General features: G+C 42.2%; 1 protein-coding gene across 7 annotated transcripts in view; it reads right to left on the minus strand.

The window, feature by feature from the left end:
• The window catches only part of sipa1l3 (signal-induced proliferation-associated 1 like 3), a 203,414-nt gene that overhangs the window by 7,081 nt on the left and 169,627 nt on the right, over window positions 1-26,706 (minus strand). For all 7 annotated transcript variants that reach the window (XM_041179196.1, XM_041179199.1, XM_041179198.1 and 4 more), the window contains 5 exons: window positions 24,667-24,876; window positions 8,103-8,268; window positions 6,899-7,106; window positions 5,977-6,123; window positions 718-850 (listed from right to left, as the gene is read on the minus strand). In XM_041179196.1, the coding sequence (XP_041035130.1) occupies window positions 718-850; window positions 5,977-6,123; window positions 6,899-7,106; window positions 8,103-8,268; window positions 24,667-24,876 (864 nt within the window). The remainder of the gene's footprint in view (window positions 1-717; window positions 851-5,976; window positions 6,124-6,898; window positions 7,107-8,102; window positions 8,269-24,666; window positions 24,877-26,706) is intronic.

The following is a 26,706-nucleotide window of genomic DNA, read 5'->3' on the forward strand; positions in this document are numbered from 1 at the left end:
TAAATGCGGAGAGATTTAGGGAGGGAATTCCAGAGATTAGAGCCCAGGCAGCTGAAGACACAGCCGTCAATGATGGAGCGATTAAAATCAGGGATGCTCAATATTAGTATCTAGCAGGCTCTACTGATGGATGTTAAATAACATTATTACCTTAAACAACTGGGTAACAGGGGTTGGGTATTGAATAGTTCATTATACTCAGATGTGTAAATAATGAAGAGTCAGCCAACACTGGATGACTGGTGTTAGAGTGCAGAAGTAAGCTCTGTGATAAACAGTCTGCACCAAAGCATCCTAGTCTTAGTATCTTCTTCACAATCAGGCTTGGGATATTTATCTAACAGTCAAGAGACCAGAATTAGAGGAGTGCAGAGATCTCAGAGGGTTGTGGGGGTAGAGGAGATTTCAGAAATAGGGAGGAGGGAGGCTATGGGGTGGTGGGATTTGAAAACAGGGATGAGAATTTTAAAATACAAGTTAATTAAAATTGTAGGTCTGGTGAGAAATCCATATCAAGCGCCTCAAGAATGGACTGAAGAAACGTGGTAGGAATTCAGGCAGATATGAATGCATCTTTGAACTGTGTGAAGGAGTGAGGGACAACTAATATACAGCAGGAGAAATAAGACTGCCCTGTCACACCTGGAGGCTATGCAGGATATATTTTTTTTAAAAAGTCAGTAGCACAGGACGATCACAAGAATAAAAAGTAGTTGCCTTAAAATATGTGGTGTTCGGGGTGAGGACTGTCGCTCCAGCGTACTGTGTGTATGTACAGGATTATAGGCTGGTCCAACCTCTGATCCAACGGAGGCATCGTTCAGTGAGAAAAGGGAAACTGCTCTCTGGACTGGAATAAATAAAAAGAACAGAATTATCATTGGCAATTCCTTTAGGAGAACCCTCTCACATTCCCTGCTCTCTTTCCAGATTTTCAGTCTTGGTTCTGTGCACAGCACAATGTCGGCCCTTGGTCAGAAGCCAGTGGTTGAAACTGCTCTCCGGAGCCTTGAGCCCACAATCTAGGCCGACATTCCCAGTGCAATAGTGAGTAAGCAGTGCACTGTCAGGGCTGTCATCTTTTGGATGACCTATTAAACCAAGTATGCCCCTTCAGCTGCAAGAAAAATTTCCCATGGCATTACTCAAAGAGCAAGTATGTTTTCTAGGTAGTCCTGACTAATATTTAACTCCAAACAATATTACAAAAGATTGCTTGGTCATTTATCTCAATGCTGTTTGTGGGACCTTGCTATGTACAGATTGGCCGCTGTGTTATAATACTGACTATATTTCAAAAGCATTCAAATGCATATAGCAGCTTTAACGTTATAAAGCATCCCAAGGTGTTTCACATGAGCCTTAACAAGCAAATTTTGACACCAAGCTGAGTGAGGAGGTGCCATGGCAGATAGCCAAAAGTTTGGTCAAAGAGGTAGGTTTTAAAAGCAGTGTCTTAAAGAGGGAGAGAGAGGTAAAGAAAGGCAGAGAGGTTTAGGGAGGGAATTCCCAAGATTAAGGCCCAGGCAGCTGAAGGTGTGGCCAACAATGGTGGAGTGATTAAAATTGGGGATGCTTAAGAGGCCAGAATTAGAATAGTACAGATATCTTGAAGGGTTTTAAGGCTCAGAGAGATTACAGATATTGGAAGGGGCTAGGCCATGGAAGAACTTAACAGAAAGGAAGAGGATTTTAAGCAAGGTGTTGCTTAACCAGGGGCCATTCCAAGTTATTAAGCACAAGGGTGATGGGCAAACAGAATTTGTGGCGAGTTAGGACATGGGCAGCAGAGGTTTGGATGAATTGCAGTGTGCAGATACCTCAGAGGGTTTTGCATTTACATTGGGTTTTGTATTTACATAAAGCATATTGGACTTCCATTGACCCTTTCAGTGTGGAACTATTTTTTGGACTGCCTGTCTCTCTGCCCCAAGTATTTTATGACGAGTTCTGCACGGCCCACAAAATACAAACTCGAATCCTCGAGGAAACATCTGGCAACTGATTACAGGTTTTCATTGATGCAAGGACTGCACACATTTATTAGACACAGCTGCTCCACAATGCAGTGCTAGCCAGAGAGCAGTTACAATTTAAGAGCACTCCCCCATGGGAACAATCAAATGAATAGTAAGGATCATCCTTGGTCAAGCTCATGCTAAGATGGGGGAGGGGGGAGAAATTCAATCACAAAACATAATTGTATGAAGACAGACAATATAGGGTAACACGATGTACAAATCTTAGCACAAAGTTAATTTTATTTCCCTTTATCTAGTGAAATAAATTAGCAAGTAAAAATCATTCCCCCGTCCAGGCAGAAAGATAACCAACGGTAGATTACAACTTTAAGTTTTGCTTAAAAAATTAATTTAATCCTGTTAAATTTTTGATAGGTTAAAACCACTTTTATCACCTAGGTTGTACATTCCTTTCTGTGCCTTCCAGCTTTTATAAAAGACCCTATTATTCTTGCAATGAAAGTTGATGGCAACCACTATGGGGCATTATCTTCTACAAATACATTTCGAACCATAAAACAGTACAACACAGAAAGGAAGCTATTTGGCCCATTGAATCTGTGCCAACTCTTTCAAAGAGCAATTCAGTAGTCCCATTCCTCCACTCTTACCCTAATCCCCTGAATCTATGATTAATAGTCCAAAACCTTTTGAAAGCTTGTACTGAACCTGTTTCCATCAGCCGATCAGGCAGTGCATTCCAAATCTTAACCAATTTGTTCCATTAAAACGTTTTATTATGTGGCATTTTTTTTTTGCCAATGGCCTTGATTCTCCATCCCCGGTTATTGAACCTTCAGCCACTGCGAACAATTTTATGTAAGATATGTGGCAAAGAAATAGTCCATACGGGCATCGACACTGCTCTTGAGCTCCTCCCATCTTTCCTTATCTAAATCTACCATCATAACCCTCTATTCCCTTCTCCCTCATATTCTGATCTAGCTTCCCATTAAATGCAACTTTAGCATGGGTTCGGCTGCATGGTCTGTTTCTGTGTTGTATATGTTATGTAATACTATTTGTGTCAACTGCTCCTTGTGGGAGCAAGTTTCATATTCTCACCATTCTTTTGGATAAAGAGGTTTCTTGTGAATTCCTTGCTGGAATTCTTGGTCACTATCTTATATTGGGTAGCCTGTAGTTGTGCTCTTCTCCACAAAAGGAAACGTTCTCTCTGTAAAGCTTATCCTTAATTACTCTACCTAAACCCTTCATGATTTTGAACACCTCTATCAAGTCTTCTCTTTGCCTGTGCTCCAAGGAGAGCAACCTCAGTTTCTCCAATCTGACCACATAATCGTAATCCCTCATTTTAGGAATTGTTCTAATTAAAAAGAGTTAATGTAATGCAGATTGGAACAGGTAAATTGAAACATGTATTTAAAATAGGAGCCTTCATCAGTGAAGATTGAAAGGATTGAGGGGGGATTATGGACCATTGTAGTACTTAGTTAAGTAACTATTCTATTAATATAGCTAACTATGTTCTGCTGTGACCTCTTAGAGCTCCGACAGACTCTCAGAACTGAAACTGTTCTATTAAAGAATAATGAGGGGAGAATTGATCCAACTCTATAATATTAAACACTAAGAGGAAAGGATGATAATTACTTAAATTAGAAAGCAAGTGCTGAATTGAATGACCTGAATTAAGGTCTCAAGTAAGAACTAAGATTAAAAGGAATTCCTCCGCTTTCTACATGATATAGAGCTCACATGAAACACTTTTTTTTAAAAAACAAGCAATGCCAGTTGAGTATTTGATTAGGAAAGTATACACAAAGATTTTAGGATGTGTACAGAGATAAACTAAACACTGCTGGACATGACAGTTCCTGAGATAATGGCAATCAGTTAATGCTGTACCATGAAAAACAACCACTTCACAATGAGTAGGAATGTTGTGGGGAGACAGGTGTGGTTATCAGGGGTTGTTTTGAGTTCCTGGGTCAGCAATGAATCTCCCCCACCTTGGCAACCCATTCCCAGTCCCTCTCTAACCATTCCCTGAAGTACTATGGCAGGCTCATTTGAGCAAATCACTGACGGTTATGTGGTTAAAATTATGCTTTTATTTAAAGTGGCCTCAGGAAGTTAAAGACGACATGGAGGTGACCACATCCATGGAAGTAATGGATGCACAGGCCACTTCCAGTATTGTGCATGCAGTATCAGACCCAATTCTCAAAAGGTTTTGAAGGTAACAAATATTCTAAAGTAGTTTCCCTCCGTTACTGGAGGTTGGGGCAATACAGAAAGTAAAAATCTCACTTTGTGTTCCAGCAGTTCTGGGCTTTGTTGAAATCAATTTACTCTGCTGGCAAAGTCTGTTGCGTAATCCATCTACCGACCTCAAGCTCCTTTCACTACGAGTCGGGCTTTGAGTTACTCCTGTAGGTAATGTTTGCTGTTATTGTTCACCCAAGTGCTGCTGAAAATCTATCCTTCAGCAGAACTGACATCAGTCTGCAGCCAACCAATACCAGACAATGCAGAGACCCACCTCAGCGCCAATCCAATGAGTTTTACCACTGGTGACTTGCTGGCAGGAAAATCTAGATTTCGTTTCACACAGCCTTAAGTCCCAGGATATTCAGCTCAGAGGGGTTGATGTGATGCCACTATAGAGCTGCATTGTGTCAAGCACTCTCGGATTAGTTTCAGGTGACACTCTCCCAGAGGTTTCAAATTATCCCTCACTCCCTCAGCTCACAATAGAGATATTATTCTAGACTCCTCTTCACACAGACACAGGTTTCCAAAAAGCACTGTGTATGCCTATGTGTTTTTTTCAAATTTGTAACACATTAACCAGGAATAGAACAAGGGTCTACAGAGAGAGAGATTTAACCTCATGAGGCTTGAATATGGACTGCACCGGATTTCTCAGCAGGCTGGAAGCATTGAGAACAGGGCACGTTTTTCAGAAATTCTTGTTAATCACTGAAGCTACAGACAGCATGTGAATGGTAATGCACATCAAGAGGACAGATGGCGCCAAAACCATTTATGTTTTGCTAGCTGAAGTGAGAGTGGATTCACATTTTAGAATTTTAAAACCTTCCAATATTAACATACGAGTCGTGTCAACTTTCTGGTGATTGAAAATAGGGATAAGTTAGGGGGCCAGTTTTGTGCTATGAGGAACTGAACTGAAACTGATCAAACGCATTTCACAGAGCCCCACAAACCAATCACTCCAACAGCCTGAACTGGTCTGTAACCAGCTTCTGGAGGCGAAAGGAATCTACTCCTCACTTTTACGCAATTAGTAGTTAGGATTTGGAAAGCACTGCTGGATAGGGTGATGGATACAAACTCAACAGCAGTCTTCAAAAGGGATTTGGATAAATACCTGAAGGAGAAAATAATTGCAGGAATAGGGGAAGGAGCCAAGGAGTGTGAGCTGTTCTAAAGAGCTGGCACAGACTCAATGCACAGAATGGCCTCCTGCATTGTACTAGTCTATGACAATGCACTTTCCCCCCAATGCAATAGTGATTTACTTAAAAATTAATTAGTTCCCTACATACCACAGTACGAGTTACGTAGCAGTTCAGCCAGTGAGCCCTGAAATGCACTAAATCTTCAGCCCTGACATTGACAGATTGGTTTTTAATAATTGAGAGATGTAAGTTGGGATTTTACTGTATAGTATTTAAGGGTAAGTTAATCGGGGATGCCCTCCTGCAGCAGAGTCTCACTTTACAGAAGTTCTGACTATAGCTCAATTCTCTGACATCTACTGAAGCTCTATTCCACATGACAGAAATGCTCTATCATATTTCTAAGGCCCAGCTCTATAGATGACTAGATCGGGATTAACTAAATTCAAATTTCGTGAAGAAAGCAGAAACATCGTAGATGCTGGAAATGGCAGACAGGTGTTTTGAATTTCTGGTGTGAAACTTTAAAATAATAATTTTGAAGTTTGTTTAAGATTGAATCATACCTTCGTATGCTTTGGCAACACTGACCAGACTGGACCATTCCAGTTCTGACTCTGTGTCCGGCAGAGGCATCAGTACTGGATCGTTACGACGCACAGGAATTCGGTCACGAACATCAGTCAAGGACAAGTCTGAAGCAGACATGTTAGCTGAGCAGAGACACAAAACAGGATTAAGTGCCAAAGTTTGAGGAGGAACCCCCACAAGACTGTGAAACACAACTTATCCCATCAAAATAGTTTGTTTTCTTTTACACAAAAAGGGGGGTTACTTTTCAGTAACAGCTTTTTCAGCATTTCTTTGCCACGTGGTGAGATGTAGTCAAAGGGGGAGAAATGAACAAAAGCAATGCTTGAGAACAGAGGCCACATTTCATCAGTGTGATAACGAAGGAGGGATTAAAAAGCGCAGCATGAGAGATATGGAGCATATGCAGGCTTGAGTTTACACACCCCTCAAGGATTACACAGATCTCATCAATCTAGTTCATTCACTCTCTCTTCTACTCTCAAAACAACCAGCCCCATGCGAACATAAGCCAGTGAGAAAACAGTAATGCTATTCATTTGAGGGGTGAAATGCAGTGGTAATTTCAGATGACAAACTGCATTCCTGGCTCCGTTAACAGCCCACAGCCAAATGATAACACTACGGGAGTGTACAGGCTATGATGAACCTTCCCACTAAAAGATGAAGGCAACAACCCTGTTAGTCGTTTAACAAGGTGAAAACATATTGTGGAGAAAAAGAATTGGGGAAAGGAAGGAGAGAACAAGAGAATAAATTTCTACCTCTGCATGCTCACAATTATTTTATACATATGCACACAAATAGAATAAGTATAGAAGTTAAAATTCTAAAATCTATAAATAGAAAGTTCAGGGAATAGAAGAGCAGGTATTTTAGCCTATTTTATATCCTTACCTTTCTTTTCAAGATTTATTGCTCCTGGAGGCTGGGTTAGTCTGCGGGTGGGCAGTGTTTGGGAAGGATATGTGCTGGTGAAGATCACATCGTTTGGCAGTGCCTGGTCAAGAGCTGCAATCTGGGAATTAGAGAAACTGGCTTCCCTCCGTCCACTGCAGATACTTTCATCAGACAGAGTCCTCTGCAGTGTCTTTCGTGAAGAATGCTAGAGAGAAGCAGAGAGATTTCCTTTTTAAAAATGAGACAAAGGTGAAGGTTTCACAAAGGCTACAATGCTTGGAGAGTACGTGTGGTACCTCAAGACACGATGAGGATTCCGGATCACTGACTGTAGGCAACCTTCCGGGATTGCACAACTTCAATGTGGCAGTGCAGCCAGGATGCTTGCCTTTAATTTTAGGATTCTGCATATGTTCTCTGGGATCTTTGGATCATTCAGGAGACTTTTATTGTACAGACTCAGTGTCGCAAACATTCCCCATCAAACCACAGTCTAGGATTGTATCACTTGGAAGTTAGACAGCTAAGGAGTGATTTGACTGAAGTTTACAAGATATTAAGGGTAGAGAGAGAGAGAGAGAGAAAAAAGCAATTTCTGCCGTTTGGGGAGTCTAGGACTAAGGGAATTTGGTTAAAAATTAGAGTCAAATCTTTCAGGAGTGAAGTTAGGAAATACTTCTACACACAAAAAGAGTGGTAGAGGTTTGGAACTCTCTTCAATGAACAGCTGTTGATACTAGATCAATAGTTAATTTTAAATGGAAGATTGATAGATTTTTGCTAATTGAAAGGTATTAAGGGATATGGGATAAAGACAGGCTATATGGAGTTAGGTCACAGATCAGCCTTAATTTCACTGAATGACAGCCTGAGAAGCTGCTCCTAAAGTTCAGATGGTGCCAATCTAGTCAGGAGGGTGGCCAAGGATGGCAGCCTCTGGTCAACTTTCCTTCATATCTGGTATACAAATTCACGGCACAGTCGGGAAGGGAGATGGCCCACATCCCCCCCAATTCATGTCACAACAAACAGGTGTTGGAAAGTGTTAAGCTACTTTGCTCTCCAACTGATTTTCTTTCACACTTTCAGAGCGGACGGACCCACAAATTCCCAGTTTACCTTCCTGTACCTCACTGACAACAGGAAAACACTAACTTCAACCCACACCCAACAACCCCCTGCTACCCAAGGTAGAACTTACAAGCATTTCTTTATCTTGCTCTGGCAGAGGGCTGTCCAGCAAAATGAGCTTTTTTAAATCTTCTTCGAGGGTTGATTTGTGGGATCTGCGTGGTGATCGGAGGTCTCGGAGGGATGCTCGCAATCTGGGCTGCCCGAAGACATTTGTGGAGACAACGCTGGAACTTCTGGGAGAGGAAACAGAATGCAGATTTTAAGGAATAATGAATAAAAAATAATATCCTTGTGTCTGGGATATTGCAACTGCCCCTGGATTACATACACCGTTTTTTAATACTCATGAAGAATGGGTCAAAAATACAGTGAGGTGTGTAAACAATGTACATTTTTTTTCTCTACTAAGAGGCAGTTTTCTAAATTGGGATTCTGTAAGGTCATGAGATTTTGTCCGTATTAAGCGACTTTGTTGTTTGCCTTTGGGTAGCTCACATTGTCTTTTGGAAGCTGGCTCCCCGGGACTATGTCAATGCTGCATGAGGGAAGAGGGGAGGGACACACCTGCCTTCATTTCCCTACTGCAGATTGTGTGATGGTGTAACTCATGCCTCACCACAGGACCAAAAATAAAAGCATGCTCAAGAACATGAAGCATGGAACCAGGTGAAAGGCCATTCAGCTGTCAACCCCGCTTTTGCCACAGACTACATCCAACCAATCCTATCATGGACTCCACATTCTCTTACCTAATCTGCAAAAATTCTACTCAACCCACAAATGGTAGTTGAGAGAAAAGTATCTATTCAGCTCTACAACTGATTTTCAATCCCAGGTTAGTTGTTTGCAATATATTTTTTAAATGGCTTTCCAATCTCTCAGAATCCACTATGTTCCATAATCATTTGTGTCAATACTTATTCTCCAAACCTTCAATACCACTCCTAGGCAGCCATTCAGGAGAATGATATACATTTAGAACCAACTAGGTTCTCAAATCTAGGTGACCAGTTGCCTCAATGCACTCTGCTCTCCTTTGTTGACCTAGAAAGAGATGCTCTTGAATAGCATTTCAATAGATCATTCTCCTCTCACCTCACCATAAGATGAAATTGTGTTAACTCTGCCTTAGTGGCAGCACGCTCACCTCTGAACCAGACAGTCACAGGTTCCAATCCCACTCAAGAGACTCCAGCACAAAATTTAGGCCCCATTTGCTCTCTCAGCTGGTGCAAAAGGTCCCATGCACTTTATTATTGGGACCAAAGGAGTTCTCCCTGGTTATCCTGGCCAATATTTATCCCTCAAGCAACATCACTGGGTCATTATCATATCACTGTTTGTGGGATCTTGCTGTGTGCAAATTGGCTGCTGTGTTACCTACATTAAAAGACTGGCTACACCAAGAGTTCTTCATCGGCTGAGGTCATGAAAGGTGCTTAATATAAATGCAAGTCTTCCATTCTCTACGAAACATTAGCATAGGTTAACAGCTTAGCCAAAATAATAGGCAAAGGCATTTCATACAGCCCCATTAACGTGCTAACACAGTACAGCAGATAGTTATCACTGAAGACTGGCAAAAATTTTACCCTGCTGGTCAAGCATGAAGGATGCCGAGGGTACTGTTTTGCACTTTTTATCCACCCTCCCATAATATCTACCTCCATTCTTCCAGCAAAAGATGAGAAAGTAGAGGGCAGAAGTAAGTTGATTCATAACAATATCCTGGCACTAGCCAAATCATTTTACATATAAAAACCAACTCATACTTCAGATGTTTTGTGCTACTGCTCCTGCACTACACGCATTTCAACTGTATAAGTACATTTGAGCACATCAGATATAAAACACAAAAAAAGCTTGGAATCTTTTAAGAGCCAAACAACATCTGTAACTTTTCCTGTACACAAACTATATATTTTGTGTGAATTATCACTATTCAAATAAATTGCTTAATGGGTCATTTTTCTGTCTGGTTTACGAGTGAGTCACAGATCTCAAGTTCGAGGTCTTTGCTGTTCTCAGCTAAGATGGCTATAAAGTTGCTGCAAAAAGACACTGTAAGAGTTAGGGAAAGGGAACAGCTAGCCAGTATTCCCTCATTCCAAATCACGATCCTACAATTTATGCTGGGAAATGTGCAAGTGGGCACTTGGGAAGCACAGGATCAAGCATGGCCATGAAGTTCCCACCCCACCCCTGGCACCCCTAAATGGTTTAAAACCAGCCTCTTTGACCAAGCTTTTGGTCACCTGTCCTCATTTCAAAACTTGTGAAGTATTTTGGGGCATTTTTCTATGTTAAAAGATGCTCATCTTTTAGAAGCTCAAGCTGCTGTTGCGAGACAGCAAAGGAAGGCAAAACATCCACACAGGCGTCAAAACAAACATGTTTCTTCAGGATAGAAGAAATTGATGAGAAATTAAAGAATGCACTGCATGAAACTCTTCATTTTGAAAGGGAGAAAACCTTTGATCGTACTTACAAACTTCTAATGCATGTTTGAAGGGATAAAGGTTTTGCCCATCCAGTAAGTACTACTGTGTAACAAATACAGCTTTGAATGAGCACTATTTGCAATTCTCCCCACCAACCGTCTCCAAGCAAAAATATTTTAAACTCCTCAGATCTCAAGTGCCAGCACAAATTGGTTTTGATTTTTCCTGCTAACCCATTCTAGTCTCTGAAGGGAAACCATTAGCAGATTCGGAATGTAAATGCTGTTGAATTTCAGCCCCCATCTTGCCACATGTTGGTAGTTAGGCTCTGCTCCTGTTGAGACAGTGTGCAGGAGATGCCACTGACTGTGCCCATTCTGTGAGATCTCTATACTTGCCCTTCATGTCTGGCGTGTGGCAAGCATCAGAATCTTTCCCATATTGTGCTTAAAATAATTGGTAATATTCTCACTTTATAAGCCCTGTGACTTTTTTTTTAAAAAAGTTCATGAAGAATAATTTATTTTAATCTTTTCAAAATGTTTATTTTTACTTGAATAGTTTAAAAAAAAAGGGAAGATCAAAGCCATTGGCTTCAGCGACCATCACCAACTCCATATCCATCATCAGGCAGTGCCTCAGGTTGAACTAAATTGTTTCGCAAACTCAATGTCCAATGTGACACTGGGTTTCACTTTCAGCCCCATATTATCTCCATCATAAAGACTGTCTTACTTCCACCTCCATGACATTCACCTCTGCTCTTGCCTTGACCCATCAACTACTGAAATCCTCATTCACACCGTTGTCATTTCCAAACTTAACTTCTTCAATACTCTACTAGCCTATCAACTTTCCTCCATGCTTTCAAAACTCCAGCTCATCCAAAACTCTGCGGACAATGTCCTATCGCTCACCAATTCCGACTCCCCCATCACTGCTCCCCTTGTTGACCTACATCAGTTGCCATTCCCCCCCAACTCCTCCGGTTAAAAATTCTCATTCAGGTCTTTAAATCCCTTAATGGCCTTACCCACCCTTAACTCAATGACCTTATCCTGCCTGACAACACCCTCCCCACCACCATCAGCTAGAACATGCTTATTCTCCAAATCAAGCCTCATTTGCAGACCCTAACTCCTTCGCCCTACCACTGCCTGCACATCAGCCATCTAGGCCTTGCTCTATGGAATTCTCTTTGCCTCACCACTGTCAAGACCCTCTCTTAAATAAACCTTTTTGACAAAGCTATTGGTCACCCTTAATATCTTATTTATTCAGCATCTATTTTTGACTGATAATGCTGCTGTAAAACACTGGAGATGCTGTCCTACATTGAAGTGACTATATTAATGTAAGTTATCATTGCTGACAATAAGCGACAATCATGTCAGGTAGTAAAACTGAAAGAACAGTGTTGCTTTATTAGACTTTACATTAGTGTGGCTTATTGGACAGCACTCCCGCCTCAGAGTGAAAAAGTCATGGGCTTGAGTGCCACTTCAAGGCACGCAACCTAGGCTGCCACTTCAGTGCAGCACTCTCTTAGTACTGCACTACTGGAGGTGCCATCTTTTGGTTGAGATGTTAAACTGTGGATTTACTTAGATAGGTGTAAGCAATGCATCAGTGACTACCCTTTAATTCCCTTTGGGATATCCTGAGGAGAGGCCTCAAACTTTATATAAGAAGAAATCTGAGCTCTTGTGGGGGATGAAGAAGATGGCAGGAAAGAAGGAACTTGGGGCAGCCCGGGATTTCATGCACCTCGAGTCCCTCTCAAAGTCTCCAGTTCTATTCAGCTCATTATATTCCCATGTTGTTCATTTCCTTTTCCCAAAATATAATATTTTTCATTTGGTCGTGTTAAATTTCACTTACCATTTTGAATAATCTAAATCCTTTTAGAAAATATTATCTGCACATATAAGCAGCTTATAAATTGTTTCTGCATTCAGATAATTTATGTAGATCAGGAAGAATGAGGGCCCAAGAACTGAAAGCTACAGTAAAAGCTCATTATTGTACTTGAAAGTGGAATTTGCTAGTAGTTTATAAGTTTCCAGTAGATTACGGTACACATTACATTCAACCAAACATGAGTGTTCATGGATAGTAATTATAGTTTACATTTCTTGTCTCACAGGGCCCCACCTTTGCATAACTGAGGCTGTATTTTGATGCCACACCAGTGGGTTTTTCACTAGTTTACGTCTGCATTCACTCTGAAAACATTCATTTAATTATGATTACTCAGTTTCACCCTACCCCAAGTTACAGACTGCACCAATGTGAATGAGCTGAGCACAAACCAAGGCCACAAACCCCAACCCCTCCCACTGACCTCTAATGAACTGCTGCATTAGTGTAATCATCCATTAGTCTGCCCACTGCATTGGAATGACCAGAATTTCAGATTTTAACAGGGTGACACACAGGCACACCTGGCTACAGTCTCCAAAGTTTGGGAAAAGGGTGAGATGGGGTTGAGAGAGGGTAAAATTGACAAAAGCAGATAAGCAGCAGCAAAAGTTCCTGCTCCTGACTTTAGTCATTCATGGGATTTGTGCATCACTGGCTAGGCCAGCATTTATTGTACATCCCTAATTATCCTTGAGAAGATGGTGGTGAGCTGTCTGCTTGAACCGCTGCAGTCCGTGTACACCAGCTGTGCTGTTAGGAAGGGAGTTCCAGGATTTTGACCCAGTGACAGTGAAGGAACGACGATATAGTTCCAAGTCAGGATAATGTGTGGCTTGGAGGGGAACTTCCAGGTGGTAATGTTCCCAAGCATCTGCTGCCCTTATCCTTCTAGATGGTAGTGGTCATGGGTTTGGAAGATGCTGTCTAAGGAGCCTTGGTGAATTGCTGCAGTGCCTATTGTAATAGTACACAATGCTGCCACAGTGCATCAGTGGTGAAGGGAGTAAATATTTGTGGATGGGGTGCTTATCAAGCAGGCTGCTTTGTCCTGGGTAGTGTCCAGCTTCTTTAGTGTTGTTGGAGCTGCACTCCTCCAGGCAAGGGGAGAGTATTCCATCGCACTCTTGGCTTGTGCCTTGTGGATGGTGGACAGGCTTTGGGGAGTTGAGCTGAGTTGCTCACTGCTGGATTCCTAGCCTCTGACCAGCCCTTGTAGCCACAGTATTTATATGGCTAGTCCATTCAGTTTCTGGTCAATAGTAACCCCCAGGATATTGATAGTGGGGGAATTCAGCCATTGAACATTGAGGGTCAATGGTTAGATGCTCTCTTGTTCGAGATGGTCATTGCCTGACACTTGTGTGGGGCAAATGTTACTTGCCACCTGCCAGCCCAAGCCTGGATATTGTCCAGGTCTTGCTGCATTTGAACATGGACTGCTTCAGTATCTTAGGAGCCACGAATAGTGTAATCATCAGCAAGCATCCCCATTTCTGACCTTATGATGGAAGGAAGGTCACTGAAGCAGCTGAAGATGGTTGGGCCTAGGACACTGCCCTGAGGAACTCCTGCAGTGATGTCCTGCAACTGAGATGATTAATCTCCAACCACCACAATCATCTTCCTTTGTGCTAGATATGACTCCAAAGTGCAGAGATTTCCCAGATTCACATCAACTCCAGTATTGTTAGGACTCCTTGATGCCACACTCAGTCAAATGCTGCCTTGACGTCAAGGGCAGTCACTCTCACCTCATCTCTGGGGTTCGGCTCTTTTGTCCATGTTTGAACCAAGGCTGTAATGAGATCAGGAGCTGGGTGATCCTGGCAGAAGCCAAACTGAACATCAGTGAGCAGGTTATTGCTGAGGAAGTGCTGCTTGATAGCACTGTTGATGACTCCTTCTGTCACTTTACTGATGATCAAGAGTAGACTGATTGGGTGGGTAATTGGTCAGGTTGGATTTGTCCTGCTGTGTGTGTACAGGACATACCTGGGCAATTCTCCACATTGCCAGATAGATGCCTGTTGTAGCTGTAGTGGAACAGCTTGGTTAGGAATGCGGCAAGTTCTGGAGCACAAGTCTTCAGTATTATTGCTGAAATATTGTCAAGACCTTTACCTTTGCAGCATCCAGTGCCTTCAGCCATTTCTTGATAACACATGTAGTGAATTAAATTGGCTAAAGACTGGCATCTGTGATTCTGGGGAGGTGGAGATGGATCATCCACTCGTCACTTCTGGCAGAAGCTTGTTGCGAATCTTCAGTCTTATCTTTTGCACTGATGTGTTGGGCTCTTGCATCATTGAGGATGGGGATATTGGTGGAACTTCCTCCTCCAGTGAGTTGTTTAATTGTCCACCACCATTCATGACTGGATGTGACAGGACTGCAGAGCTTAGATCTGTCCCGTTGCTTGTAAGATCGCTTAGCTCTGTCTATTGCATGCTGCTTAGTGACAGCTGTATTAGATTGTTAGAAGTTTGTTTATCTTTCATCTCCACGGTTCCTGAAGTCTGCTTATGGTAGATATTGGATGAGTGGCAATGGAAGTGACATGGTGGGGCATGAGGGTGCAGGGTGGGCGGGGGGGGTTACTGAGTGGGCTAGCGGCCTAACAGCTTCTAAAACGACTGGGAAGGAATTCCAAAGAACAGAGACAAGCCTTCCAATCAGTACGTCCATCCCCGTGGCTGCCTAGGATCTGCTTCAAGGGTCGGCAGACCTTACCCCTGGAGCAAAAATTGGGTCTAATGGGGCCCTTTAAACAGAGGCGGGTCTGCCAAGTCAGGAAATCTCCTGACTCAAGCTACCCGGATCAGTGGTGGAAATCCAGCCTTTTACTGTCTTTCACCGAGTAATGCAGCCAGTGATTCTGTCTTTGTTATGTCTGGTTCACCATAAATTATACAAGAATATATTATTCAGTACAGGGTGGGTCACAGGGTGCTGTGGCCCAGGGTGGGAGGCCATGGGTTGCATTTCCCCATTCAAGGAATGACAATAGGGAAGGGCTGGATGAAGGCTGATTTACTACCCACAAGGATTAGTAGGAAAATTTGGCAAGTGACTCACTCCTACCACAGCTCTGTGCCTCCCAGGGGTCTTCCCAAGAAAGGAGTTGGCAGAAACTGGGGTGTGATTGCTTGGCTAGAACATCTGACTGAGTGGTGCAAGTGTTAGAAAAGATGAAACAAGGGAATTGAAGGGGGAGTGCCTTCTGGCCCTACTCCGTCCCTTTCATTTTCTCTCTGATAAGTCATGCCTGGAAATGATTCCCCACGTGTCCACACCCTGTGTCTCATTGCCCATTCTTGGATGGATGCATGGATAATTAATGCTGGGTTATCTATAAAGAGCATCGTAAACTAGCCCCATCATATCTTCACCAAACATCCATGCTCAAGCATGTTTTCATACAAGGTCACTCAATTGTCATAAAAACCCATCTGATTCACTAATGTCCTTCAGGGAAGGAAATCTGCCATCCTCACCCAGTCCAGTCTGACCTATGTATGACTCCAGGCCCACAGCAATGTGGTTTACTCTTAAATGCCCTGACATAGCCTAGCAAGCCACTCAGTTGTATCAAACTGCTACAAAGTCTGTAAGGAATGGAAAACTGGGTGGACCACTCAGCATCCACTTAGACACAAAAGCAACAGCTTGACATAGTCATACTCATGAAATCATACCTCACAGATAATGTCCCAGACACCACCATCATCATCCCTGGATATGTCCTGTCTCATCAGCAGGACCGACTGAGCAGAGGTGGCAGCACAGTGGTATACAGTCGGGTGGGAACTGCCCTAGGAGTCCTCAACATTGACTCCAGACCCAGGAAGTCTCATGGCATCAAGTCAAACATGGGCAAGTAAACTTTCTAATTAGCACATACTGCACCACACCCCACCCCCACCATCCCAGCTGATGAATCAGTACTCCATGTTGAGCACCACTTGAAGGAAGCAGAGGTGGCAAGGATGCAGAATGTGCTCTGGCTGGGGCACTTCAATATCCATCACCTAGAGTGGCACGGTAGCACCATTACTGACCAAGCTGGCTGAGTCCTAAAGGACATAGCTGCTAGACTGGGTTTATGGCAGATGATAAGGGAACTTTTAAATTTCTTCAAGTGTTCAATCTCTTGTAAAACCAAACTTATATTCAGACCCCACAAAGACAGCCAATCCTTTAATAGCCTCCTTAAATTGTCAAACTGTGAACTCAGAACCCCCTGCTGCAATAATTGTAACTTTGAAACTCAGCCAAACACTCAATGACATAACAACCACCATTGGGAAATGTCAAAAAACTTTTTTGAAACTGTGGGAATAGATGGTGACCCACACCAGATGGCCTGTCAATCAAAGCAGAGCAGCAGACATTTCTTTTAAAAACAGTCTGACAGTTTTAGCCTGTTTTCTCCTCCTAAGTTTAAAGAGCATGGAATTCAAAAAAAACTTTAGATCATGACACTTAAACAGACCTTATCTGCCCTTCAAGAGCGCTTATGTCTCCTCCATGAACTTGTGACTCCCACACTTTGGTTAAGGCCCTTGAAACAGCCAAAGTAGGGCTGAGTTCAAACAGACCCGAAGTTCAAATGACCCTGCTGAGTTTGGGTTTATTGCTTGCGAGATTCATGCCCTGCCCCTTCGCCTGCCAGCAAAAATTGGATCAATCGGAAATGGACTTTAGCATCCAGGTCCCACCCACCGTTTTTAATGGTCCGTGGAGTCAATCCGGCCCCAAGTCTCTACCTTTGGCATTACTGTACTGGACTGGAGAGCTGTAGTTCTGTGGCTTGCAACTGCACATTGGGAAAGTGGACAATATACCTGTGTTGGGTGGAAGCAGTTATTTGCTGCCAAATCAATGGTAATGTTCTCCAGACTTTATCAGATAAGGAAAACATTTCAGGCAATTCAATTCCTAGCTTTATCTAGGGCTAATATGTTTTTGCATATCAGAGAAGTCCTTTCAGGGTTAACTGGGTTTAATTTATTTAAATCAAACAAATAACTTGCTGGCTTTTTGACAAAATGGTCATATTTTAATGACCTAAAATCTTAACATTCATTCAGCAGCCAGCTGGGAGGATGGAGGGGATCAGTAAGGGGCACGCGAGGAGACGTGTAACTACACTGAAGTGAGACGGAGACCAAGTGAGTAGCAAATTAGGTTCATGTGGTAAATTCTGGAAATCTATAGTTAAAACCTGAAAAGGACTTAAAAATCAAGAGTGGATATAGTACTAATCTTCAAGTTACTTAGGTTAGCTTGTTAAACAGAAATCTGCCTGGAGTGTCAGTTATCTGTCAATCACCTGAAAGCAGTTGGTTCAAGTGGTGTTAATTACTGTAGCAGGAAACTAAACTAGCTAGTGACTCATCGGAGGGTCTATAAAAGAGACCAGCTTTCCAAACTGCACGATCAGTAAGGGGCATGTGAGGAGACAGGCAACTATGTTGGAGTGAGATGGAGACTCTGAGTGCGAATTAGGTTTGCATAGGAATTTGGTAAATGGGGGAAAAGAGGTGTAATATACACAGGAATTATTCTGTTAATTAGGTAATTAAATTAACTAAATAATTTAAGAAACGATTTTAGGACAGGTGTTATGTTGCAGCTGTGGAATGTGGATGCTTTTGGACACTGAGGCAATCCATGACAAACACATCTGCAGAAAGTGTAAGCAGCTAGAGGAATTCCGGTTCAGGATTATTGATCTGGAATCCAAATTGCAGTCACTGTGCAAGATAAGGGAGGGGGAGAAACACTTGGGACTCTTGTTCCAGGAGATGGTCATGCATCTTAGAAGAGGGTTGTCTATTTTGGTCAGCTGTGAGGGACAGGAGGATATGACCGGGAGTGAAGCAGGAAATGGGACTGAGCAGACAGTAGTGGAGGAGCTTCAGACTTTGCAAAATGTCAAACAGGCCTGAGGTGCAAACAACCTGTGAGGGCAAGAGTGGTCTGCAAGGTGAATGAGTCGGCAGGCCATGGCACCATGGTACAGGAAGCCATTCAAGCAGGGTGAGCAAACAGTAATGTAGTGGTAGTAGGGAACGGTATAGTGGGGGGGGAGTGACACTGTTCTCTATAGCAAAGAGCGAGAGTCCAGAAGGCTGTGTTGCCTGCCTGGTGCCAGGGTTTGGGACATCTGCCCAGGGCTGGAGGGGAACTCGCTGTGAGAGGAGGAGGATCCAGGTGTCGTGGTCCACGTAGGTACCAATGATATAGGCAGGACAAGGAAGGAGGTTCTGCATAGTCAATACGAGAAGCTAGCTACCAAATTAAGCAGAACTTAAATTAGTAATCTCTGGATTATTACCTCTGCCACATGCAAATTGGCATAGGGCAAATGAGATTAGAGGGATGAATGCATGGCTCAAAGACTGGGGTGGGAGAAGTGGGTTCCAGTTTGTGGAGCGCTGGCACCAGTACTGGGAAAGGGGGGACTGTACCATTGGGATGGTCTACACCTGAACTGTGCTGGTTTGTGTGTTCGTGCGAATTGCATAACTAGGGAAGTAGGGAAGACTTTAAACTAAACAAGGAGGGCGTGGTGAGGGATTATGCTTGTGCTCATGTGGCAAATCAAGGGTAGGTTCAAGGTAGGGCACCATAAAGTAATATGGGAAATGAGGGTCAGAGAATAGCAGGAAGGGACATAGATAAAACCTGAGAATATACCAATAGTGAAGATTAGACATTACAAATATAACAAAAAGATAAAACTAAAGGCTCTGTATCTGAATGCATATAAAGTAAATGAATTGACAGTGCACATTGAAGTAAATAAATATGATCTGATAGCCATTAGGGAGACATGGCTGCAGGATGACAAGGATTAGGTCCTGAATAGAGGGGTATTTGATATTCAAGAAGAATAGGAAGCTACGTAAAGGTGGAGTGGTAGCACTTTTGATTAAAGATGGTACTGGTGCAATAGTTAGGGATAACCTTGGTTCAGGAGATCAGGATGTAGAATTGGTTTGGGTGGAGATGAGGAACAGTAGGGGAAAGAAGTCACTAGTGGGAGTGGTCTACAGGTCCCCTAACAGTAACCACAATGTAGATCAAAGTATACAAGAAGAAATATTGGGTACTTGTGATAAAGGGTTAGCAATAATCATGGGTATTTTAATCTACACAAACTGGAAAAATCAGATTGGCAATAGTAGCCTGGATGAGGAGTTCATAGAATGCTTTTGACATAGTTTCTTACAGCAGCACGTTCTGGAACCAACCTAAAGGGCAGGTTATATTAGACTTGGTTTTGTGCAAGGTGATAGGATTAATTAAAGACCTCAGAGTGACCAAAGTAGCAGCAACCACAACATGATTGAATTTTACATCCAGTTTGAAAGGGAGAAGAGTGGGTCTAAGATTTGTATTTTAAACTTAAATAAGGGCAACCAGATGGGCATGAAAGCTGAGCTAGCTGAAGTGAACTGGGATACTAGGTTAGGAGATAAATCAATAGAGAAACAGCGGCAGACCTTTAAGGCGATATTTCAGAATAAGTACATCCCTACTATTAAGAGAAATTCTTTGGGGAGGACCCACCATCTGTGGTTAACTATAATAGTTAAGGAAGGTATCAAACTGTGCAAAGATGAGTGGCAGGTCAGATGATTGGTCAGAATATAAAGAATGGTACAGTCTGACTAAAAGGTTAATCAGGAGAAAGAAATTAGAGTATGAGAGGAAGCTAGCTAGAATTGCAAAAACAGTTTCTACAGGTATGTAAAAAGGACAAGCATAAGTAAAGTGAATGTTGGTCCTCTAGAAGTGACAGTGGGGAGTTAATAGTAGATAATAAGGAAATGGTGGATGAAATGAATAAATATTTTGCTTCTGGCTTCACTACAGAGGATACAAAAACATTCCAGTAATAACTTTAAATCAGGAGGTGGAAGGGAGGGGGGAACTTGGGTGAAATTACAATCACCTAGGGAAGTGGTACTGAGTAAACTGATGGAGCCGCAGGCTGACAAGTCTCCAGGTGCTAATGGATTTCATCCTCGGGACTTAAAAGAGGTGGCTAATGAGGTGGTGGATGCGTTGGTGTTAATTTTCCAAAATTTGCTAGACTCTGGAAAGATTCCATCAGACTGGAAACTAGCAAATGTAACCCCTCTACTCAAGGGAGGAAGGCAGAAAACAGAAACTATATGCCAGTTAGCTTAAAAGCAAAAAATTGTGGAATCTGAAACAAAAACAAAAATACCTGGAAAAACTCAGCAGATCTGACAGCAACTGCGGAGAGGAATACGGCTAACGTTTCGAGTCCGTATGACTCTTCACCAGAACTAAGGAAAAATAGGACAGTTAGCTTGATGTATGTTGTGTGGAAGGTGTTAGAATCGATCATTAAGGCGGTTATAGCTGGGCACTTGGAGAAACTCAAGATAATCAAGAGTCAGCATGGTTTTGTGAAAGGGAAATAGTATTTAACCAATTTATAAGCGTTCTTTGACAGTAACGTGCACTGTAGATAAAGGGGAGCCTGTAGACGTGCTACACTTAGATTTCCAGAAGGCATTTGATAAGGTGCCACATCAAAGGTTACTGCAGAAAATAAAAGCTCATGGTGTAGGAGGTAACATATTAGCATGGATAGAAGATTGATTGGCAGAAAGAGTATTTCTAAATGGTCCTTTTCTGATTGGCAGGATGTGACAAGTGGACTCCCGCAGGGATCTGTGCTGGGGCCTTAACTTTTACCAATTTATATCAATGACTTGGATGAGGGAGTGAAGGCATGGTAGCTAAATTTGCAGATGACATAGATAGGTAGGAAAGTAAATTGTGAAGACGACATAAGGGGTTTGCAGACAGACGTAGATAGGTTGATTGAGTGGGCAAAAATCTGGCAGATGGAGTATAATGTAGGAAAATGTGAAGTTGTTCACTTTGGCAGGAAGAAAATAAAAAGCAGAGTATTACTTAAACGGTGAACAGCTGCAGAACTCCGGGGTGCAGAGGTGTTCTAGTGCATGAATCACAAAGTTAGTATGCAGCTACAGCATGTAATTAAGGTGGGCTAATGGAATGCTATCCTTTATTACGAGAGGAATTGAGCATCGAAGTAAGGATAGAAAACACTGGAAAAACTCAGCAAGTCTGGCAGCATCTACGGAGATTTCAGATGCTGCCAGACCAGCTGAGCTTTTCTAGCGTTTTCTGCTTTTATTTCAGGTTTCCAGCATCTGCAGTATTTTGCTTTTATCAAAGTAAGGATGTTATGCTACCGTTATGCAGGGCATTGGTGGGACTAGATCTTGAACAGTGTGCGCAGTTTTGGTTTCCTTATTTAAGGAAGGATGTAAATGCGTTGGAGGTGGTTCAGAGGAGGTTTACTAGGTTAATAGCTAGAATGAGTGGGTTGTCTAATAGTGAAAGGTTAGACACACTGGGCTGGTTTCCACTGGAGTTTAAAAGAAAGTGGTGGTTTGATTGAAGTATGTAAGATTCTGAATGGTATTGGCAAGGTGGACATGGAAAGGATGGTTCCTCTTGTGGGCGAGTCCAGAACTAGGGGTCATGGTATTAAAATTAGAGGCTGCCCTTTTAGGACCGAAATGAGGAGAATTTTTGAGGATTTTACGACTTTGGAACTCTGACTCCGAAGGTAGTGGAGGCAGGGTCATTGAATATTTTTTAAGGCAGAGGTGGATAGATTCTGGTTAGGCAAGGGAATCAAAAGGTTAAGTGGAATTCAAAACAAAACAGATCAGCCAGTTTCCAGGTCAGGTATAGAGAATGCTGTGATATGAGCTTAAGTTAGCAAGGACACACAGCCAGGTTGCAGGCTGGTCTGTTAACATGCAGCAATTTCCTTTATGTGGTCACGTTCAGAAGTTTTAATAAAATTAATGTTTACATGGGTAGACATAAAAGATCCCTTGGGCACTATTTGAAGAGAAGCAGGGAAACTTTCTCCCAGTGTCCTGGCTAATATGTATCCCTCAAATCAACATCATTAAAACAGATTAATTTACCATCATAGTTGTTTGTGAGAGCTTGCTGCAGAAAGGAGCCACAAAATTAGAATTACTGAGTCCAATCTGCAGTGAGGAAAATGAAACACCAAGCTGATATAACAAGCTTATTGAATTACTCTTAAGCTAATAATTTAGCCAGTCAAGTTACCTCACTCAGGTGGCTGGCCACTAAGTTGTCTGTGGCGGTTACTGAAGTAATCACAATGAAAACTGACAAAAGCTAACTTTGCTTTCTTTCCCTGCCTGTTGAGGGGCACAAACAAGTCGTCACAACAGGGATGCAATTACAAACCAGCAACCATTACAAAATTCTTTCCTACACTGATTAAGGCTATCTCTGTTCAGAAATATTAGAGAACCAGCTCCTACAATGCATTAAGTGGTTTCAATGGGCTGAATGACCTTGTTCCATGTTTTCATACACAGGCTGCAAAGTCCCTATCCTCTGAAGCTCCTGAGGCAGAAACAGAACAATTTTAATGTTGTTTTAAAAAAAAAGGATTTATAATTAGGGTGCAATGGCTTGAGTTTCCAAGATCTGAAGATTAAAATCCTATGGGCAAATGCATTAAACTACACAACCCAGTCACCAGAAGGCAGCAGTAAAACCCTCCAAACTGTCCAAAAAAGCTAGGGCAGAGAGACAGTGCTGATACAAACATAGGTTCCTTCTCATAGGAAATCCTCTCAATTACCCAAAGAATACAGAGCAAGGTGAGAAGGAAGCACCCTTTTTTTAAAATTCAAGAATGTTGACAAAAGACAAGGGCCCAAACTTCCGAATAGATTTGAATAGATATAACCACGTAACGTTGGATGCCAACGCTGGGTTTTAAAAGTCTCTAGATTGAAATAGGAAGGGAAAGTCTGAGGGAGACAAGAAATTCCACAGTTCTGGGTTCCAGGGAAGGAATGAATAAAGCAGGAGACTGCAATGATTCTGGTTTTCAACATAGTGACGAAGGAGGGGAGGACAAAAATTTGCAAGATGATGCTCAGGAGGAACAAGTTCAGAGAAACAGTAACACAATAAATAGCAGTAAAGCAGACAAACAAGTTTCCAACAAAGAGGTTTGAACGTTAAGAGGGGGTTTGCCTATCAGATAATCGTTCATCTTCCTAACAGCACTGTGGGTATACCTACACCACATGGTTCAAGAAAGCAGCTCACCACCATCTTCTCAAGGATACTTAGGGATGGGTAATAAATACTGTTCTAGCCAGTGACACCCACACCTGTGAAATTGTTTTTTTAAAAAAAAAAATCTTGTAATAAGATGGGAACAGATGGAGGTTGGAAAAGGAGAGTGAAACCAGAAAATGTCAATTCATAAATGTTGACAGATGAAATAATAAGGCTGGACCTATTGTGGTTTTAGGTTGAACTTGAGAGACCAGTTCCAAGAGTAACCGTGTGGAGAATCTAAGGCATCAGCTTCACTTTGCCTTGTTAACTGCTGAAATGGCTCAGCGTGTATATACACAGCAAAAAAAGCCCAGGAAAATGGCACTACACGTGTACTGTGAGCTCCTTATCTTAAAAAGGACAGGCCAAAATCTCTAAATTTGACCATCAAGGTTTTTTAAAAGATTAAAAATTGCATTGAGGACTCATCTCTATTTATAAAAACTACTCTGTCAAGAACTGCAACTTAGAGGCCTAGTACAGCTATAGCAATGCAGTTCTGATATTTGTTCCGCATCCTGCTTGAAAGAGGAGCATCGTTCCTCCATTCTGTGCGATTGAGGGTTGCCCTGATTAGGTGCTAAACCTGTGAAGAATTTTCAGAAAATTCATGGCCAGAGTACAGTGTGCTGATACATCTGGTTTCCATTTGTTGGGGTGGAAGAGACCAAAAAAAAAAAAAGGGTCACTAATAAATCCAATACAAGAATTTGGGATAAACCTTTTACTCAAAAGAGTGGTGACAACATACAACATGCCACCATGGTGAGTAGTTGGGGTGAATAACATAGATGCATTTAAGAAGCTAGAGAAACACCAGGAGGAAGGAGGAAATGAATAGAAGGATATCCTAATAGGCTGAGATGAAGAGGAGGGGTGGGAGGATACTTGTGTGGAGCATAAACACCAGCGTGGACCAGGTGGGCTGAGCGGACTGTTTCTGTGCTGTACAATCTGTGTCATGTTTTAAAATGTGAAATACAGAATCAAAGAAGCCCTAAGCTGTTCTCATTTTCATAAGAAAATTTTCATTTTCCAATCTGCTTATGGCAAGACTCCTACGTTTTTGTTTCTGTGAATCCAGATGGTCGACTCGGGGTATTGGTTGGTTTTTTCCACCCAGTTGGGCACATATTCTTCACATTCTGATAGGAGTAGAAAGATTTGGGGGCAGAGGCCGAGAGCTGAGTATATGATGTCGGTGGCTTAGATACTTCCGAAGGTGGGGTCTTGTACATGTGAGGGGCCTGTCCCGGTCTGCAATTTAGAATGCTGGGAAAACAAAATTAAAAATAAATAAAAATGAGCAAACAACTTTTAAAAAGATCACATTATTCTATGTAATTTCCATATGGTTCCCCTTCTATCTTGTCTTCTCTCCTGAAGGTTTTGGCTTATTGAGGGAATGCTAGGAACTCTTACACCTTGTTAAAGTTGGCATCCTTCACATGTATACATGGACATAGCCTGGAAGCCACTTGCCAGTGTGCCTTTTCCCCAACATCTGGGTTGAGACTGACCAAACTGATTTAATGTGCAGCCCATTTGTTGTTAGTCTTGCTCAGTTGGTAGCAGAGTCAGGAAATTGCACATTAAAGCCTTACTCCAATGCTTAGCTTATAAACTGCACTGCGCTGACCTTTTCCCCCCCTTATTCTTTCTTGGGATGTGGGCATTACCAGCAAGGCCAGCAGTTGTTGCCCATCCCCCCCTAATTGCCCTTGAACTGAGTGTCTTGCTTGGGCCATTTCAGAGGGCAGCTAAGAGTCAACCACATTACTGTGGATCTGGAGTCACATGTAAACCAGACCGGGTAAGGATGGCAGGTTTCCTTCCCTAAAGAGGACTTAGTGAAGCAGATGGGCTTTTATAATCATCAATGATAGCTGTCATGGTCACCATTCACTGAGATTAGCTTTATATTCCAGATTTATTAATTGAATTTAAAATCCATCAGTTGCTATAGTGGGATTTGAACTAGTGTCCCCAAAGCATTAACCTGGGCCCTGGATTACTTGACATTACCACTATGCCACCATTTCCCCAGCTGGCTTATGAGATGTTAAACTGAACATTTCCTGCCTGTTCTGACAATTCCAGTGGTGTTAAAGATTCTGAAACACTACTCAGCGTACAGCGAGATCCTTTCACACCCTGGTCAACTATCGAAGAAAGAGGCACCTCTGTGCATTCATCTAACTGCTGTTTTTGGTATTTTGCAATGTGCTTAACAGACAATGCACTTAAAATAATTCCCTGCACATGAAGCATTTTTGCGACCCTAAAAGAGTACATGAATTTATGTTTGTTTTTCAAATTGCTTCTTCCTCAAAGAAAATACAACATCACATTCAGACAAAAATGGCATTAGGTGCAAAAGCATTGCATAAGAATCTAATCAGAGCACAGTAATACATCATAAATACATGCACTGGGTGGGTGAACTGATTGCCTGGGCAGAGATTGAGGCACCACATAGAATGAGGGCCATTTGATATCTTGGAGAGAGAAGAGACGACCATCCCACCATGCGGACTGGATTCAAGCCCAGGTAAGACCTCCCAGTACACAGCTCTCGAAGGGACAGGGTGCTTTGGTGCCAAGACAATATCAAAACTCATAATTGCAGCAAGTAACAAATGCCCAAAAAATTCTCTCTGGAACCGAGCTGAGAGTTTTACAACAACTTTAGTTCATTCACCTCCGAGGAACATGGTTTAATTTGCCATTACTCAGTGATTTGAGTAGAAGTACCATTATTTAAGTTTAACCCAAAGGTAAACCTGTTCTTTATTGCTTTCTTTCTAAAGAGGTAAGTTTGCACCCCATTTTAAAGGGTATGCACTGTCACTTGTTGTAAAATTCCATTGCTAGGGAGCTGCCGAAACACTATAGCCAAAAAAAATGAATTAGCAGACAAAAGCTCAAGTTTGCAGAACATTCCTTTGTCTGCTCTCTCGTCAAATATTAACTGGTTCATTTTAAATGGGTTGATGCCTTGATAGTAGGAAAAGAATCATAGAAACACATTAGCCATTTGTCGACTGCAATGAATAATTCCTAAGCTTAAATGTTTACAAGTTATAGTCAAATCTTTTTAGG

Source organism: Carcharodon carcharias, chromosome 34, assembly GCF_017639515.1.
Source record: "Carcharodon carcharias isolate sCarCar2 chromosome 34, sCarCar2.pri, whole genome shotgun sequence".
NCBI classification, from domain to species: Eukaryota; Metazoa; Chordata; class Chondrichthyes; order Lamniformes; family Lamnidae; genus Carcharodon; species Carcharodon carcharias.